The sequence below is a fragment of the Condylura cristata genome, unplaced genomic scaffold (genome assembly GCF_000260355.1).
Source record: "Condylura cristata isolate star-nosed mole 26May11 unplaced genomic scaffold, ConCri1.0 scaffold00008, whole genome shotgun sequence".
Lineage (NCBI taxonomy): Eukaryota > Metazoa > Chordata > Mammalia > Eulipotyphla > Talpidae > Condylura > Condylura cristata.
In genome coordinates this window covers 29,107,458-29,125,416 of record NW_004567109.1, presented here as the reverse complement: position 1 = coordinate 29,125,416, position 17,959 = coordinate 29,107,458, and the positions used below count along the sequence as shown (strand labels likewise).

Sequence of the window (17,959 nt, the reverse complement as noted above, 5' to 3'; positions counted from 1 at the left end):
AAGACTTTTACCACTCTCAACAGTAATGAAGACACCTTACCCAAAATAATGTCAGTAGAAGCCTAGTGAGAAGCGGAAATGAAGTACTCATACTTCTCTTCACTGGGGAGGTTTCAGTAGAATTCTAGGGTTGGAGAATCAGAACTCTAATTCCTGCATAGTAATAATGATGAGATTCTAGTCTTGGGTATCAAAAGAAGTCAAGTTGTAAACCAGAACACCTACTCCAATATGGCAGTAACAAAGTAGTACCTCTACCTTCCAATGCTGGAGTGGTATCAGAAACACAAACTAAAGCAAGAGAATCTCATAATATCCAAATTATCTTGATATCATAAAAAATCATACCAATAACATTTCAAACTAAAAAAAGAAAAAGGGCCTCCCTGGTGATGCAAGGGGTTAAAGTGCGGCACTATGAAGCTCTCTGCAGCCACTGTAGCAAGAGCTTAACCCATAGCCAGGAAGCTGACCCACATGGTGCAGCAGATCTCTCCTGTCTCACCCACTGCTGCCCTCAACAGTGTACTTCAGTCAATCCGTTTGTTCTGTTCCCCACACAGTCTATGGTGGAATCATCTCACCCAACCCCCACCCACACCTCTGGCTTGTACTCCAGTTCTTGTATACATACATAAATAATCTTTAAAAAAATAAAAATACAATCTATGTCAATGCTAAGATAACACACATGTTAAAATTATTTGACAGGGCCCTCCCTGGTGGCGCAGCGGGCTAAAACACATCACTAAGAAGCTAAAGCCACTCAGCATGAGTTCCATCCCTGCCCTGGAGGTGACCCACATGGAGTGGCAGACCTCTCCTGACCTGACCACTGCTCCCCTTAGCAGTGTACTAAGTTGATCAGCCTGTTTTGCTCCCTCCTCTGTCTCTGGTGAGTGAATCCTCTCACCGCCCCTGCACCTCTGGCCTGTACCCCAGTACTGTATGCATAAATAATTAGTTGACAAGTATTTTAAAGAAACCATCATAAACCACAAACATGCTTGAAGCAAACATGCCTCAGCAAAGGAACAGAAAGATATAAGGAAAAACCAAATGGAAATTTAAAACTAAAAAACATAATAATGTTTGGGCTCGATGTCGCAATGGGAAGAACAGAGGAAAGGATGAGTGAACCCAGACAACAGAAGTAACAACAACAGTAATTAGTGTTTCAAGAGTGCCTGACACTCTTCGATCTTCTCAGACTTTGTCATTTACTCTTAGCAAGAAGAACTGAAGCCATTAGATGGAATTCCCTTAACTCATGTCAACACAACTTTATATCCCTCAAAGTGAGCTCTTTAAAATTAAACTTTATGGTTTTAATGGAGCTTCCCTATGACCCAGCAATCCCACTCCTAGGTATCTACCCAAAAGACACAAAAACACTGATTCAAAAGGATACCTGCACCCCCATGTTTATTGCTGCCTTATTTGGAAAGACATGAAAGCAGCCCAAATGTCCAAAAGTAGATGACTGGATTAAAAAGATGTAGTACAGATACACAATGGAATATTACTCAGCAACCAAAAAAAAGAAACACATGCCTTTTGCACCAACATGGATGGAGCTGGAAAAAGATCATGCTTAGTGAGATAAGCCAGAAAGAAAAGGAAAAATACTGGATGGTTTCACTCATAGCAGGAATGTAACAAACCAGGCGAGAAAATAATAATAATGAACAGCTATATACCAGAGACATTTTATGGGGGTGGAGTGAGGAATGAGATCAAAAACAGTGAGGGGAGAGAAATGCACCAGACTATGGTGATGGCACATGGGTTATTTGGTGATAGGAAGCCCAAGGGGATTACAATGAGGTGGAAAAAATGCACAAAATGATGTAAAAATAAACTAATACATTATTCAAAAAAAGTTAAACTTTATAGTTTTATAAAAGTATATATTCACATGGCTTTCTGAGTAAATTACAGATGAGATCCTTTTTCTTCAGTGGTAGAATTTTGTAAAGCTACAGTTCATTATCACAACCAGCATATTGACATTACTATGCTCAAGATTCCTATCTACACCTCATAAGGACCCTCTAGTTGCCCTTTTATAGGCATATTCACTTCTCTCTTGCCTCTGCCTTCTTTGTAACTCCTGGCAACCATTTCTGCTTTCCATTTCTACAATATTGTCATTTCAAGAATGTTACATAAATCATTTATTATATAACCTTTTAGGATTGTCTTGTATTTTTTGGGGGTTGGCTTTTTTGACCCAGCATAATTCTCTGAAGAGTCATGCAGAATGTTGCATATATTAGTTCACTCCTTTTTATTGCTGAGTAAAATTCCATGTTTTGCAGTACATCAGTTTGTATCTGGGGTTTTATCGTCTTTAGCTATTAATGAAAATAAACTCTATGTTGTATAGTCATGTATAGGTGTTGTGTGAACTTAAGTTCTAATTTCTGTGGGATAAATGTCTAGGGATTTTATGGTAGGTTGCATGTTCAGAGTTTAAACATCTATCAAGATGTTTTTCATAGTGGATATACCATTATATATTATAAGCAATAATGAATGACTGATTTAGTTTCTCTGCTTTATGTATATATGCTTAAGTTGAATAAGCTTAAGTTGAAACTAGAAAGAAATGCTAGTTAGCAATGGCAGTCTCAAACTGTGCAGCTTTGTAAGGGACATTTAATAAAGAGACTAAGAACTTAAGCAAGTTAGTGAAACCAAGGAGTGTAAATGTCTTCTTTCTGAAGCTATTTTAAAATGTCTTAATTATATCCTCATGTCCCATCCTTTCTTTGAATGTATTTGTCTAGTCATGCTTTTGACTGTATATTTTATATATTAAATTAAAAAAAATTATTTGGCTTTATTTAACCATTCACGAATGGAGCAGTATCCTATCTAGCAACTCGCTTGTGTGTGTGTGTGTGTGTGTGTGTGTGTGTACACACACTATTATCTGGAATCTGGGAACAGGGTTACCTCTAACTAGGTATAGTGGAAGCACAGTGCAGCACAGTGTAAAGAAATATAAATTTGGAACTAGCACACTTGCACTTGAATCTGGATGCCATGTATTAGCAGTGTGACCCTGAATAAGTTACTTCTTCTCTGAATCTCAGTTTCCTTATCTCTATGTAAATAGAGTAATTGCTATCTTTTAGTTTTTGAAAAAATAAAATGCCTGTAAGAATATATAAATAGGGCCCTCCCTGGAGGCGAAGTGGGTTATAGTGCAGCACTAAGAAGCTAAAGCCACTTCAGCATGAGTTCGATCCCTGCCCCGGAGATGATCCACATAACATGGCAGACCTCTCCTGAACCTCCCACTGCTCCCCTCAGCAGTGTACTTCATCAGTCTGCCTGTTCTGCTCCCCACTCTGTCTCTGGTGATTCCTCTCACCACCCCTGCACCTCTGGCCTATACCCCAGTTTTGTATGAACAAATAAATATTTTATATATATATAGGCAATCAATAAATGATAGTTTTCATTACTGCCGCATTTTCATTCTATTTCATAGCTATAGACAAATCAGATTTCCTACTTGTAAACCCTAAATATACAAAAGTATTTCTTCTCTTTCGGAGATTTTAAAATTTATTTTTCATAGAACTGGACCAGAGGTGCACAGATGAGAGGATTCACCAGAGGCAGAGTGGGGAGCAAAACAGGAGGATCTACTGAAATACACTGCCAAGGGAAGCAGCCAGTGAGACAGGAGAAGTCTGCTGTGCCATATGGGTCAGCTCCCTGGCCAGGGATCAAACTCTTGCTGCAATGGATGAGGGTAGCTTCATAGTATTGAGACTTAACCTCTGTATCACTAAGGAGGCCCAATATAACATATTTTATACCATATTTTAAACTTCTAAGTAGATACTTTTTAAGTTAAACACATTATTTTTATGATAAGAATGGTTCTCAAATAAAAAGAAAAGAGAAAGAAGAAAGAACTACATCCAGATTGAAAAAGAAAAATGCTTATTCCAAATTACAAATTAAGTGGTAGGATAGGTAAAAAGAGTTGAATTCCTTTGCTCAGAATCTGGCTAATTTGGGGTTTTCTGTTACTTCTTTTTCTTTTTTTTAAATATAAGATTTATTTATCCATTCATACAGAACTAGGGTACAGGCCAGAGATGCAGGGTGGTGAGAGGATTTACCAGAGATAGAGTGGGGAGCAGAACAGGCAGATTTACTGAAATACACTGCTGAGGGGAGCGGCGGGCAGGGAAGGAGAAATCTGCCACACCATGTGGGTCACACCGCTGGCTGGGGATTGAACTCATATTGTGAAAGCTTCCTAGTGCTGTGCTTTAACCTGCTAAACCAGGGAGGGCCCATTTTATTTCTTTTTCTTTTTCTTTTATTTCTAAGAAAATAGCAATAGCACTACTTCAAAATACACTGCCTAAAAATAGAGTATAATTTTTGCTTTCTTTGTTTATTATATTACCATGAAAAGCCATGGTCTGAAGCAGTCGGTCAGCCACCTCCTGTGGGAATACTCCAGGTTCCTGCAGACACAATGTTCCATCTTGTCTTGCTGAGCAGAACTTCTCAAGATGAGTAGTCAGGAAATTCAAGCAGATATCGAGTAAGGAATAGGGAGATGCCTCCTCCTTGAAACCCAGGAAGAAACATAAAGGGAACACAAAGTAAAAACATAAGTTTCTAGAACAGTGAAGAATGAAACATTCACTTACCAAGTATTCACCGTTTACCAAATGTCAGTTACTGAGACAGTGGGAATACAAAGTGTGACTCATATTTACAAGAGCTACATTTAAACAAATAAAGACATATAATGCTTAAAGTGCTATAATACTTAATGTTACACTGGGTAGTAGTAAAAACATAACAGGGTGCCTCTGTCAAGACCTAAGTTAGGGAGGACCTGGGAAGCACAACAGGATACTTTTCCTAAATTACCCCCATGACCTTCACCTGCTCAAGCTTTCTATGGCCTCCCATGGGCCTGAAGCCAAAAAGGCAAAATTTTAGATTGTTAAAAGTGATGTCTGTATCCTACAAAAACTAGACCCAGGCCCTCCCTGGTGGTGCAGCGGGTTAAAGCACTGCATTAAGAAGCTTGGCCAATTCCGCATGAGTTCAATCCCCCCCTGCCCCTACCCTGGAGGAGATCCACATGGTGTGGCAGACCTCTCCTGACCCACCCGCTGCTCCCCTCAGCAGTGTACTTCATCGATCTGCCTGTTCTGCTCCCCGCTCTGTCTCTGGTGAATCCTCTCACCCTCCGTACAGAACTGGGCCTGTACCCCAGTTCTGTATGAATAAATAAATAAATCTTTAAAAAAAAAAAAAAAACTAGACCCGATTTTCTTTCCAATTTATTATCTCCTAAAATCCCCATCCCAACTTGATAATTTGAAATATTAAAAATTTATTTGGGTAAAACAGTTTGCAATAGAAGTTAGCATCCTCATAAAGATTAACTTGGTAATTTCAGTATGAGGAACAAAGAACTAACCAAATAAGTATAAGGTTTAAGTGCAAAAACTAAAAATTGTTGAAAGTATGAATATTTCCTTCCTAACAACTTCTATGCAACATTATGCTAAAGGTCCAAACAAGGGCACTTAGGCAAGAAAAAGAAAAGGCATTCAGATTAGTAAGAAAAAGTAAAACTATATTTGCAGGGGATATAATTCTGTATAAAGAAAATCCTAAGGAATATACACAGCACACAACATAAACAAACAAAAAAGTTTAGCAAAGGCTGCAAGATACAAAATCTAATATTAAAAACTATTGTATTTCTATACACTTACAATGAACAATCTGAAAATGTAATTAAATAATTGTATACAATTACAATATGTCACAACAAATACTTAGGAAAAAATTAATGTAGTATAAAATTAAAATATTACAGAAGGAAGAAAAAAAACATTAAAGAAGGCCTAAATAAATGGAAAGCCATTTTACTTATGGATCAGATAATTTAATATTGCTGAATTGCTCAACAGATCATAATCCCTATGAAAATCTCTGCTTCCTGTTTTGCAAATTAAAGAAATTGATCCTAAAATTCAGATGAAAACACACAGGACCTAGAAGAGCTAAAATAATTTTGAAGGATTTACCCATGTCAATTAAAAACTGATTATAATGCTATATGAATCAAAACAATGTGGTACTAGCATAAGAATAGATTACACAGGGCACTGAAATAGAATTTCAAGTCCATATAAACTCTTTTATTTCTAGTTAACTGTTTTTCACAAAAATGTCAAAACAATGAGCAAAAGAATAAACTTCCATAATGGTACTGGTACAATACACATGCATGGGGACAAAGAGGATGTCCTTCCTCACATAACATAAAAATTAACTCAAAATGGATCACAGCTCTAAATATAAGTATTATGAAGACATGCACAGTAAATCATCACCATTACTTGGTTAAGTTCTTGGAAATTTCAATTTTAAGTGAAAGAATTCTAAGAAAACTAGGTCCTCAAATAACTGCTTTCATCAGCTACTGAAATTGTTTTTTTATCAACATTATAAAAGCTATAGAAATATTCCAGACTTTGGATTAGTAAATTGTTTCTTAAGATAACAAACCATCAAAGAACAAACAGATAAACTGAACATCGTTAAAAAAAAAAAAAAACTTTTGTGCCCTAAAAACCCATGACTCAGCAGATTAGGCTAAACTCCAGGACATGCAAGGACCTGGGTTCCAGATCTGAGTCATGGCTAGGCCCAGGCCTAGGGCTGGATAAACATGAAACAGTTGTAAACCAATGTTACATTAATAAAAAATAAAATTTTGTGCTTCAAAGGTCATCATCAAGAATGGGAAAAAATATCTGCAATAAGGGATTTGTATTCAATATATATAATATATAAGTAGCTTTTACAACTCAATAGTAAAAAGACAACTCAAATGAAGATAGGGCATGGTCTAAACAGATGTTTCTTCAAAAAAAAATACAAATAACCAATAATCATATGAAAGATGCACAACAGTATTTATCATTGGTGAAATGGTGAAATACAAAGCAAAATAACAATAAAATACCACCCACTAGGATGGCTATACTCAAAAGGTAAGATCATAACAAGTGTGGGTGATGGTGTGAAGGAACTGGAACTCTCTCATAAATTAGTGAGGATGTAAAATGGTACACTTACTTTAGAAAATAGTCTAGCACGGCCCTCCCTGATAAAGTAACAGGTTAGGACATAGCACTGCAAGCTAGCCTCAGCCACTTAAGTGCGAGTTCATCCCCGGCCCCCCAGAGGTAACCACATGGCAAGGCAGACCTCTCCTGACCTGCCCGCTACTCCCTTCAGCAGTGTACTTCATCAATCTGCCCCTTTTGTACCCCACTCTGTCTCTGGTGAAGCCTCTCACTGCCCCTGCACCTCTGGTTTGTACCCCAGCTCTGTATGAATAAATAAATCTTTAAAAAAAGAAAATAGTCTAACAAATGGGCTCTCCCTAGTGGCGCAGCGGGTTAAAGCACAGCACAAGGAAGCTAAAGCCATTTCAGCACGAGTTCAATCCCCGCCCTGGAGGTGACCCACATGATGCAGCCGACCTCTCCTGACCTGCCCGCTGCTCCCCTCAGTTGGCCTGTTTTGCTCCTCATTCTGTCTCTGGTGAATCCTCTCATGGCCCCTGCACCTCTGGTCTGTACCCCAGTTCTGTATGCATAAATAAATAAACTCTTTAACAACAAAACAAAAGGAGAAAGGCCTAGCAATTACCACATAGCCTAGCAATTCCACTTCTAAGTATGCACCTCTGAAAAATGAAAATCTTTTTATCATACAAAAACCTGAATAGAAATGTTTGCAGCAGCACTGTTTCTAATAGCTAAAAAGTACAAACACCTCAAAAGTCAATCAACTAATAAATGGCTAAACATAGTATATTTACATAGTAGAGCATTATTCAGCAAGAAAGGTATATCTGGGGCCCTCCCTGGTGGCATAAAGGGTTAGAGCACACCACTGCAAAGCTAGCAGAGCCATTTCTGTGCAAGTTTGATCCCTGGCCAGGGAGGTGACCCACATGGTTCAGGAGACCTCTCCTGTCCTGCCCACTGTTCCCCCCCCTGCCCCTGTACCCCAGTTCTGTATGCATAAATAATCTTTAAAAGAAAAAAAAGAAAGATACATCTGGTACATTTTACAAGGATAGACCTTGAAAACATTAAGCTAAGTCAGAGAAGCCATTCACAAAATTCTACACATTGTTTCATTTATATGAAATGCCCAGAACAGACAAAGCTAAAGAGACAGAAAATAGACTAATGGATGCTAGGACTGGGAGGAGGGTTGGAGGGAAATGGGAATACTGCTAAAAATAGGGCTTCTTTGTGCGGAGATGAAAACATTCTAAAATTCTTTGTGGTTATAGTTGCAAATCTCTCCATACACTAAAAAACACCAAACTGGGTACATTTTAAATGGGTAAAATGTATGTGAATCACAGCTCAATAAAGTTGTTATAAATCTATAAAGTTGCAAATGCAAGCTTAAAAATAAATGTCAAAATGTTAATATTTAACTCTAGGTTATTTGCTATCAATTTTCTTCTCTGAATATATCAAGTGTTCTATACAATATATGACTTCTACAGTCAAAGTTATTGATTGTTGTTTTACAGTTTACTTTCATATTGACACATTTAGTATTGTAATAACTGGACAGGATGGGCAGCAAAGATGCTATTTTATAGATTTTTTTTATAGGCTTCATAAAAATTAAACAGTGGACCCAAAGTAACAGAGACTATTAGTCAATCCTAACATGTTCTCTTCTTCTACATTAATAAAAAATTTTAATTGTTGGCCCTGCCTAGTGGCGCAGCAGGTTGGAGCACTGCACTGCGAAGCTAAGCCAAGTTGTGGCTGCTTCGGTGGGAGTTCAATCCCTGGCCAGGTAGGTGGCCCACACCATGCAGCAGACCTCTCCTGTCTCAGTCCTGTCTCGGTCCTTCTCCCCTGAGCAGTGTACTTTGTCGATTTGCCTGTTCTACTCCCCACTCTGCTTCTGGTGACTCCTCTCACAGCCCCTGCACCTCTGGCCTGTACCCCAGTTCTGTGTGCATAATAAAATCTTTTAAAAATTTTTTTTTAAATTGTACCTGAGCACATATCCATCTCTAATAAAAACTACACATTCTAGTGTCCTTTGAAGCTAGATGTAGCTAGGACACATTTTAAAAGCTTAGAGGAAATAATTCATCAAATTGAATTTATGTCTCATAGAATTTTGCATATCCTGCCTTACTTCCTGAGTTGTAACTGAATTATTTCCTTTTTTTCTACTCTTCATTGTATCATCTTCCTAGATGTTAAAATTAATCACCCGGATGAAATAAATTACACTTACCTCAGTTGATAAATTTCAAAATAACCTATTTGGCAAAAAAGAATAAATGAAAGTTGGGTAGTTATTAGAGGGAAGATATATTCTTATGTACTACTCTTTTTTAAAGATTTCTTTTTAGGGCCCTCCCTCGAGGTGCAACGGGGTTAAAGTGTGGCCATGAAGCTCACTGCAACCACTTCACCTCAAGTTTGATCACAGGCCCGGGAGGTGACCCACATGGCCCCGCAGACCTCTCCTGACTCACCTGCTGCCCCCCTTGGCAGTGTATGTCAATCTGCCTGTTGTGATCCCCACTCCGCCTCTGGTGAGTCCTCTCAACACTCCTGCACTTCTGGCCGATACCCCAGTTCTGTATGCATAAATAAATCTTTTTTTAAATTTAAAAAAATAAAAAATAGATTTGTTTTTATTTATGTACATAAGAACTGTGGTACAGGGACAAGTATGCCAGCCATTTGGGTTCAGTGCTGCACTCGTGCTGCAGTGGCTGTGTATATAGCTTCAGAGGGCTGTGCTGTTTATCCTGTTGCACCACCAGGGAGGGCCAGAATACTTGGAATATTTAATTAATCATTTAAAAAAAATTTCCCCCAATTGATGATACATTCAAATGGAACAAAAGCAAGTTTTTGGATCCCACAATTTTTCCTTTTCAAAGAAATTCCTTTATCTCTATGTTAATTTTTATTAATAAGTTACACCCTTTTCTACTATCACTCTTCTGTTGGGAAGTGCATCTGCCTAACTGTTAAAAATCTATTTTTGGAACTAGAGTGCAGATTCCAACTTTTAATTTACTAGCTGTGTGATGTTATCAAATTACCTAGCATTTCTGTTCCTCAGTTTTCTCATCTTATGACAGGGGTAATAATAATACCTGTCTCAGGATTAAATAAAATAAACAGTACCAGTGAACTTACAATATTGGTGGTATATGTGAGAATACACAGCTCGTAAGGAGCAGAACCAGAATTCAAACCTAGGAAATATGACTCCAGAGCCTGTGCTCTCATGCATGGCAACATACTACCTTTACAACTTTATATGCCAAATCAAATAGACTATCTCACCTGATAATTAAAGCAGGTCTATGACGCAAACAAGGACAATTATCCCCATTTAAAGATGAAGTACATAAAGATTATGTATCAAGCCAGTGACAGAACTAGAACTATACTCAAGTTTTCTGAAATTTACTACAGAATAGAATAGTGCCATCTAAAATCCATCACAGGAAGACAAACTAAGAAAGGATAAAGCAGAAGCTGGAATTCAGTACCTTTCATCTCTTGGAAATTTCTGCTCAGATTTTTTTCACTGTGACTAACTAGACATACCCCAGGCAGATTAAAAAGGAAATGTATAGGCCCTCCCTGGTGGCTCAGCGGGTTAAAGCACAGCACAAAGAAGCTAAAGTCACTTCCGCATGAGTTCGATCCCCCCTGCCCCGAGGAGATCCACATGGCCCGAGGAGATCCACATGGCCGGGCAGACCTCTCCTGACCCGCCCACTGCTCCCCTCAGCAGTGTACTTCGTTGATCTGCCTGTTCTGCACCCCACTCTGTCTCTCTGGTTAATCCTCTCACCTTCTGCATTTCTGGCCTGTACCCCACTTCTGCACGAATAAATAAATAAATCTTTAAAAAAAAAAAAAAAACACAGGACAGAGAAGAGGTTAAGTCTGACTTCATCTGGCTCCTGAGACAATCCACACAGATTAAACAGGCAGATTTACTGAGATATACTGCTAAGCAGAGCAGGGGGTGAGACAGGAGAGGTCTGCTGTGCCATATGTAAGTTAGCTCCCTGGCAGGGCACTGGGCCCAGGCTTAGTGATGATTGCATGAGAGCACTGAGACTTAACCCATAGGCCACCATGGATGCCCCTAGATAATTTTTAGGAAGAACAGAAAAATACTTTTAAACTAATGAAAATGAATTTCACTCTTCTGACCTACCCAGTTACTATTATCATTCCCCTTCTAAAAAATTGTTCAAAGGCTCTATATCATCTATAATGATGGTTCTCCTGCTGAAAACATGTACAAGGGTGTACAACGGGGCTAAAGTTCACATAAACTTAGCACATGTTAGAATATCAAATATACTCCAAGATTTTCTGAGGGGACAAAGGGATGAAAGACTAGGGTAGTGGGAGTTGTTATATAACCAGCAAATAACTTAAAAAAATTTTGTACTGAAACAAATATATTATGTAGAAGGTTAACACAGCATGATTTTTTTTTTTTAAAGATTTATTTATTTGTGCATACAGAACTGGGGCACAGGCCAGAGGCTCAGGGGCGGCGAGAGGCTTCACCAGAGACAGAGTGGGCAGATCTACAAAGCACACTGCTGAGGGGAGCAGTGGGTGGGTCAGGAGAGGTCTGCCACGCCATTGGTCACCTCCAGGGCAGGCGGGAATCGAACTCATGCGAACTCATGCGGAACTGGCTTAAGCTTCTCAGTGCTGTGCTTCAAACGGCTGCGCCACAAGGGAGGGCCCAACACAGCATGAATTTTAAGATAAAACACAAGATTACCAAGAATTCCTGTTGTAAGGCTGGTTTCAAGAAATTCCTTCCCTATCTCACAGAAAATTTTGTTTCCTCTGCTATTAGAAGAGATGGTAAAAGAGAAACCTATAGAATAAAGTATAAAGATTTTAGCAATAAAGCTATGGATAAGAGTAGAGGCAATGAAAATGTAAAATAATCAAAGGTAAAATATATTTTGAAGGAAGAATTGACAAAATGTAGTCGGTAACCAAATAGGAATAGAAGCTGACTTTTTTCTGAATTCCTAGCACAGAGCACAATACCTGGCACTCTCCTAGACAGGCAAGTATTCTTTAGAAGATCAACATTCACTAACATTTTGATATGCATAATCTCTTTTAGCCCTCACTACAGTCTTGTGGAGGTGGGATAGCAAATATCATTTTGTATATAAGAATACTGAAGCTCAGAAAGAATAAGCTACCCAATTTAATTAGAATGTGACAGAATTGGATACTGAACCAAGGAATTTAATAACAAATATCATGGTCTTTTTCTTACCCTCAGGTGAAGGAAGGAAGAGAACAGAGAAGGGGAACTTAAGAGAAAAATATAACTCTAAGATTTAAAGCAATAGTTAACCTCAATGCATGTGTGTGTGTGCATGCGTGCAGAAAAAGAACACTATACACACATGGATTAAATGCTACCAATAAGAATGCTATGTGAAAACCTATTAAAAAAAAAGTTTCTTCATGTAGAAAAAAATGTCATAATAAAAGGTAAAACCTATTAAAAAAAGTTTCTTCATGTAGAAAAAAATGTCATAATAAAAGGTAAAACCTATAAAAAAAAAAGAATGCTATGTGAGAAACCTTTTAATTTTTTTGTAAACCTGAAATTGACAAAATAAAGAGTCATACCTGCCAAGACAGAAACAAGAAAAACAAAATCTTAAATTATGCAAATAAATAATGAGTCAGAGGGAAGGGCGATTAATATTCACATTATCTCACTAACAAAACTGATACCAGGACTAGGTGAGAGATAAGTTCCTTGGAAATCTGTGAAGAGTTTGCTTAGGCAAATAAAGAATCTGATATTCTGATAAACGGAAGGAGCTAAACACACAGATTTAAAATCACCCTCTAGGACTAGGATTTTTAAAGAAAGTTTATGAATGCAAGAGCTGGGGTACAGGCCAGGGGTTCATGAAAGGATCCACCAGAGACAGAGTTAAGAACAACAGATGGATCGACTGAAATACACTGCTGGGGGGGAGCAGTGAGTCAGACTGGAGAGGTGTTGATAAGCTCCCTGGAGCTTATCAACTAGGTGAGAGATAAGTTCCTTGGAAATCTGTGAAGAGTTTGCTTAGGCAAATAAAGAATCTGATATTCTGATAAAACTGAAGGAGCTAAACACACAGATTTAAAATCACCCTCTAGTAATGACAGCTGAGTCATAAGAACAGAGAAACTCTCAGGAAGAAAGGAAAAAAGATAACTAAACCTTATCATTAACCACAGCACATACAGGCGGCAAAATGACATGATCCCTGAATGATGGTTTAAAAATATCTTATGTGGGGTTTCCCTGGTGGTTCATGGGGTTAAGTCTCAGCATAGCTAAGGTAGCTTATCAACACCTCTCCAGTTTCACTCACTGCTCCCCCCCAGCAGTGTATTTCAGTCGATCCATCTGTTGTTCTTAACTCTGTCTCTGGTGGATCCTTTCATGAACCCCTGGCCTGTACCCCAGCTCTTGCATTCATAAACTTTCTTTAAAAATCCTATGGTAGGCCCTCCCTGGTGGCGCAGAGGGTTAAAGCACAGCACTGAGAATCTTAAGCCACTTCCGCATGAGTTCAATTCCCGCCTGCCCCGGAGGAGACCACATGGCGAGCCAGACCTCTCCTGACCCGCCCGCTGCTTCCCTCAGCAGTGTACTTCGTAGATCTGCCTGTTCTGCTCCCCACTCTGTCTCTGGTGAAACCTCTCACCGCCCCTGAGCCTCTGGCCTGTACCCCAGTTCTGTATGAATAAATAAATAAATCTTAAAAAAAAAAAAAAATCCTATGGTAGACCCTCCCCGGTGGCGCAGTGGGTTGGAGCGCAGCACAAAGAAACTTAAGCCACTTCCGCATACATGGGTTCGATCCCCGCCTGCCCCAGAGGTGACCACATGGCTCGGCAGACCTCTCCTGGGCCGCCCACTGCTCCCCTCAGCAGTGTACTTCATCGATCTGCCAGTTCTGCTCCCCGCTCTGTCTCTGGTGAATCCTCTCACCCTCCACATCTCTGGCCTGTACCCCAGTTCTGTACAAATACATAAATCCCTATGGTAAATAAGGAAAACAACTCCATTCTGAAAGAACAGTGCATCCATTTATTAAATTGGGGAAGGAGGCCCTCCCTGGTGGCAAGAACAGAGAAATGGGTTGGGATGTGGCACTGCAAGTGAGCAGAAGCCAGTTCAGTGCCAATCCCCAACCCGAGAGGAAGTGAGAGGAAGTGACCCACATGGCGCAACAGACCTCTCCCAGTCTCACCCACTTCTCCCTTCAGCAGTGTATTCATCGATCTGCCTGTTCTGCTCCCTGCTCTGTCTCTGGTGAATCCTCTTACTGCCCCTGCACCTCTGGCCTATACCCCAGTTCTATATGCATCAATAAATACATAAATTTTTAAAATAAATAAATAAATTGGGGGAGGAGGATTAACATGGTGTTTTCTGGAATAGGATATATCCTGACATTGTAAGTTCTTCAAAAAATTTTACCCAGATTGGTCCTTTCAAATACTATTGCCACAATCTTTCTGGTACTTATTCATCCACAAATTTACAAAAAGGAAAAAGAGATATTAACAAAGGTATTTTACACAAATCATTCTGACCTCCCCCAAATAAACCTCCCTCACAAAAATGCATAAAACGGGGAGAAATTGTAAGCAAATTGTAAGCAATTCTAGATGTTATGCAGCAATATATGTTTCTGAATAGCTTTCAATATTATAGCAAAACAATAAAATATTAATCAAAAGTAAATTAAATACTACATATGCAGCAGAAATTCAATTATACATCTATACAACCAAATAAAACCTCTCCTGTCAAGATCCCCAATTCAAGCATCCCCTTCTTAACAAAGTCTTCCTGAATTTCTAACCATCTCCAAAGTCATTAATTCATTCAATAAGTATTTATTGAGCTCTTACAAGGCACTAGGTGTACAAAGGTATTCAGGATGCCATGAACAAAACAAACATGATCTCTACCTACATAAGGCTCATATTTATCTCATTGGATTGCTATGAGGATTAAATGAGAGAAAACATGTCAATCATTTAAAACAGGGTCTCTACACAGTCACATTCAATAAATATTATCTATTATGTTGCTGCCTAGTCACACTACCTAAAAAAGTTGCCAATACTTACACAAGATCACTTTATATCTTAATCTAACTTCTTAGCATAATCATTTCTCACTAGTTATTTATTGTCTATTCCCACTCTCCAAGGACCATGTTTTTCTTTTTAACCACTGTAATCCCAGAGCCCAGAATAGCAGCTGGCCGTTAGCAGATTATCAGAAACCATCTCCTATATTAGTGGTTTTTATAGTCTGGGAGTAGAGATAAACATTAGCCAAATAATCACAGAAATAAATAAAAATTACAACTGATATGTAGTCTATGAAACAGGGTTTTTGTTTTTGTTTTGAATAGTAAACAGGGCAAGAGGGAATTCCTTTAGTTTCTTGAACTAAAAACTCTGGAGTTAAGCAGGCAAGAGAGTTATCACCACAGATTATTTGCATGCTCTTTCCCTTCTATCTGGTTTTTCACAACTCAACTCTATTAATTTAATCCTTTAGTTCTCTTCTTGAAAGTAAGATCCTCTTTGGAAGCTGACCCTAACTATCCTATACCATGGACTATCTTTGCACAATTTTTCCTGTCTTAGCATTTTTCACATCTAAAATTATCTTGGTTTCTTTGATATTTATACTGTTCACACACAAGACAAAGGCAGAGAATTTTTATTATCTGTGATAGCCCCAACGTCAACATAATCAGTGGCACTCAAAAGAATCTTAGATGAATTTTAAAAAGCATTGTATCCTTGCCCATTGGTTCTTAAAATGAGGCTCACAGTCTTAGGCAGGTATCTGTTAGAAATGTAAACTCTCAGACCCTATTCCTGACCTAATAAATTAAACTCTTGAGGTGGTAGCCCACAAATACTCCTTCCCTTCCCAAAAGGGCCTGCATAAATCCTATTCATCTTTCAGATCCAGCTGAAAATGCCACTTATGTATCCTAAATGCCCAAAAAGGAGTTTATAACTTCTTCCTCTGAACTCACTCCTTCATTCTGAGTGGGAAAGCCAACACTTCAGAAATCTAGCAATCTGGTATCTAAGCAGGACAACACTTTATTTTGAAGAGATATCTCACTAAATTTGCTTTTTGCACTAAAAATGAAATTCTCACTACACCCTTTCTGTGCAGTCCACTGGTTGCCTCAAATTTCAGTTTAAGGTTAAACTAGCCTTGCCAGGTAGGAAAATGAGACCTTTAGCAAATCATTTAAGCACCGAGTTGGCCTGACAAGGGGGAGAAAGAAAGGCACAATTGCTACCTAGAATTGCCTAGAACTCATATTTCACAAAGAGAAACAGGTTAACCCACAATGACAATGTAATGGGTTGTGAATGTGAAAGGCTGTTGTAGGAAAAGAGCAAACTAAAAATGCAGTCAATGAGTTAGGGAAAATTCAAACATTAAATGGTTTAATAATAAGCCACTTTCTAAGAAATCAATAGGAGAAAAATAGAAACTGACTAGCCTCCTGGAAGAACACGATTACCAGGACTTAAGCTTTGACTAGACTGTCTTATTCCTCCCAGACCAAAAATTTAGGCTGCTACATATGATGAGGCAATGTTTTCATTAAATGCACTGCAAACCATTTATAAACCAACTCAATAAAAAGCCCACTGAAGCCTCAATCTATTTTGAAACAGGAAGGAGAAAATTTGCAAATATAAGGTTCTCTCAACAATGCAGAGAGGACAAAACAAAGAAGCTATTAGAAGGTATTAAAAAGACTGTCACCAGTCTTCCCTGGTGGCTCCCTTGAAGCCCCTTCGGTGAGAGTTCGATTTCGGTGGGAGTTCGATCCCTGCCCCAAGGTGACCCACATGGCAAGGCAGTCCTCTCCTGACCTGCCGGCTGCTCCCCTCAGCAGTGTACTTTGTCGATCTACCTGTTTTGCTCCCCACTCTGTCTCTGGTGAATCTTCTCATTGCTCCTGCACCTCTGACTTGTACCCCAGTTCTGTATGCATAAATAAATAAACCTTTAAAAAAAAGACTGTCACCATCTGACTGCCAGGCTCACTCTCAGTATTCAGATGCTCTGTCTCTTGTCTCCAAACAAAAACAAACCATTGTTCTGAGTACTAGACAAGCCTGAAAATGAGTATTTTTAAATTTTTCAAACGGGGGATTTAAATTACCTCCACATTAAAAGATGTTTAAAATAAATACAATTTTCAAAACATTTTTAGCTGTTTCTGTCTAAAGGCTTATCTTGCGAGGTGACAGTATGCACCCTGGCCCTCACCCGCGTTCTCATTCCATCACTTCAAAACATGCTCCAATTCCCTCCTTCCCCAACTACATAAACGAAAGGGAAGAATAAAGCCTGCAAATCCTATCTGCCTGCAATACAGCTCCAGGAAAGCAATCGCCTCACACTGTTCCTGCTTAGGGCCCCTGACGCTGTAGAAGTGGAGACAGCTGTGAAAGCTAGGGGAAGACGATAAGGGGGAGAGGAAATACAGAGGGTGAAAGGGAGAAAGGATACAGCAAGGAGGGGACAGTGGAAATAAAATGGTGAGGGAGGGGTGAGAAAGGAGAGAAAGAAATAGGGAGGAAAGGGAGTAAGGAGTAGAGAGACCCACAGAGAGAGAGAGAAAGGCAAAATGGTAGAAAAGGGAAGGTCGGGTTAAAGGACGGGGAGTTGTCGGGGGTGTAAGGGGTGGAGCCATTAAGGACGATCTTAAAAACGGTGCCAAGGGGAGGAGAAGGGAGGG

General features: G+C 39.1%; 1 protein-coding gene across 1 annotated transcript in view; it reads right to left on the bottom strand.

The window, feature by feature from the left end:
* The window catches only part of ZYG11B (zyg-11 family member B, cell cycle regulator), a 57,688-nt gene that overhangs the window by 39,282 nt on the left and 447 nt on the right, over positions 1-17,959 (bottom strand). Inside the window, exon 2 of the mRNA XM_004679018.2 lies at positions 4,439-4,604. Coding sequence (XP_004679075.1) covers positions 4,439-4,604 — 166 coding nt within the window. The remainder of the gene's footprint in view (positions 1-4,438; positions 4,605-17,959) is intronic.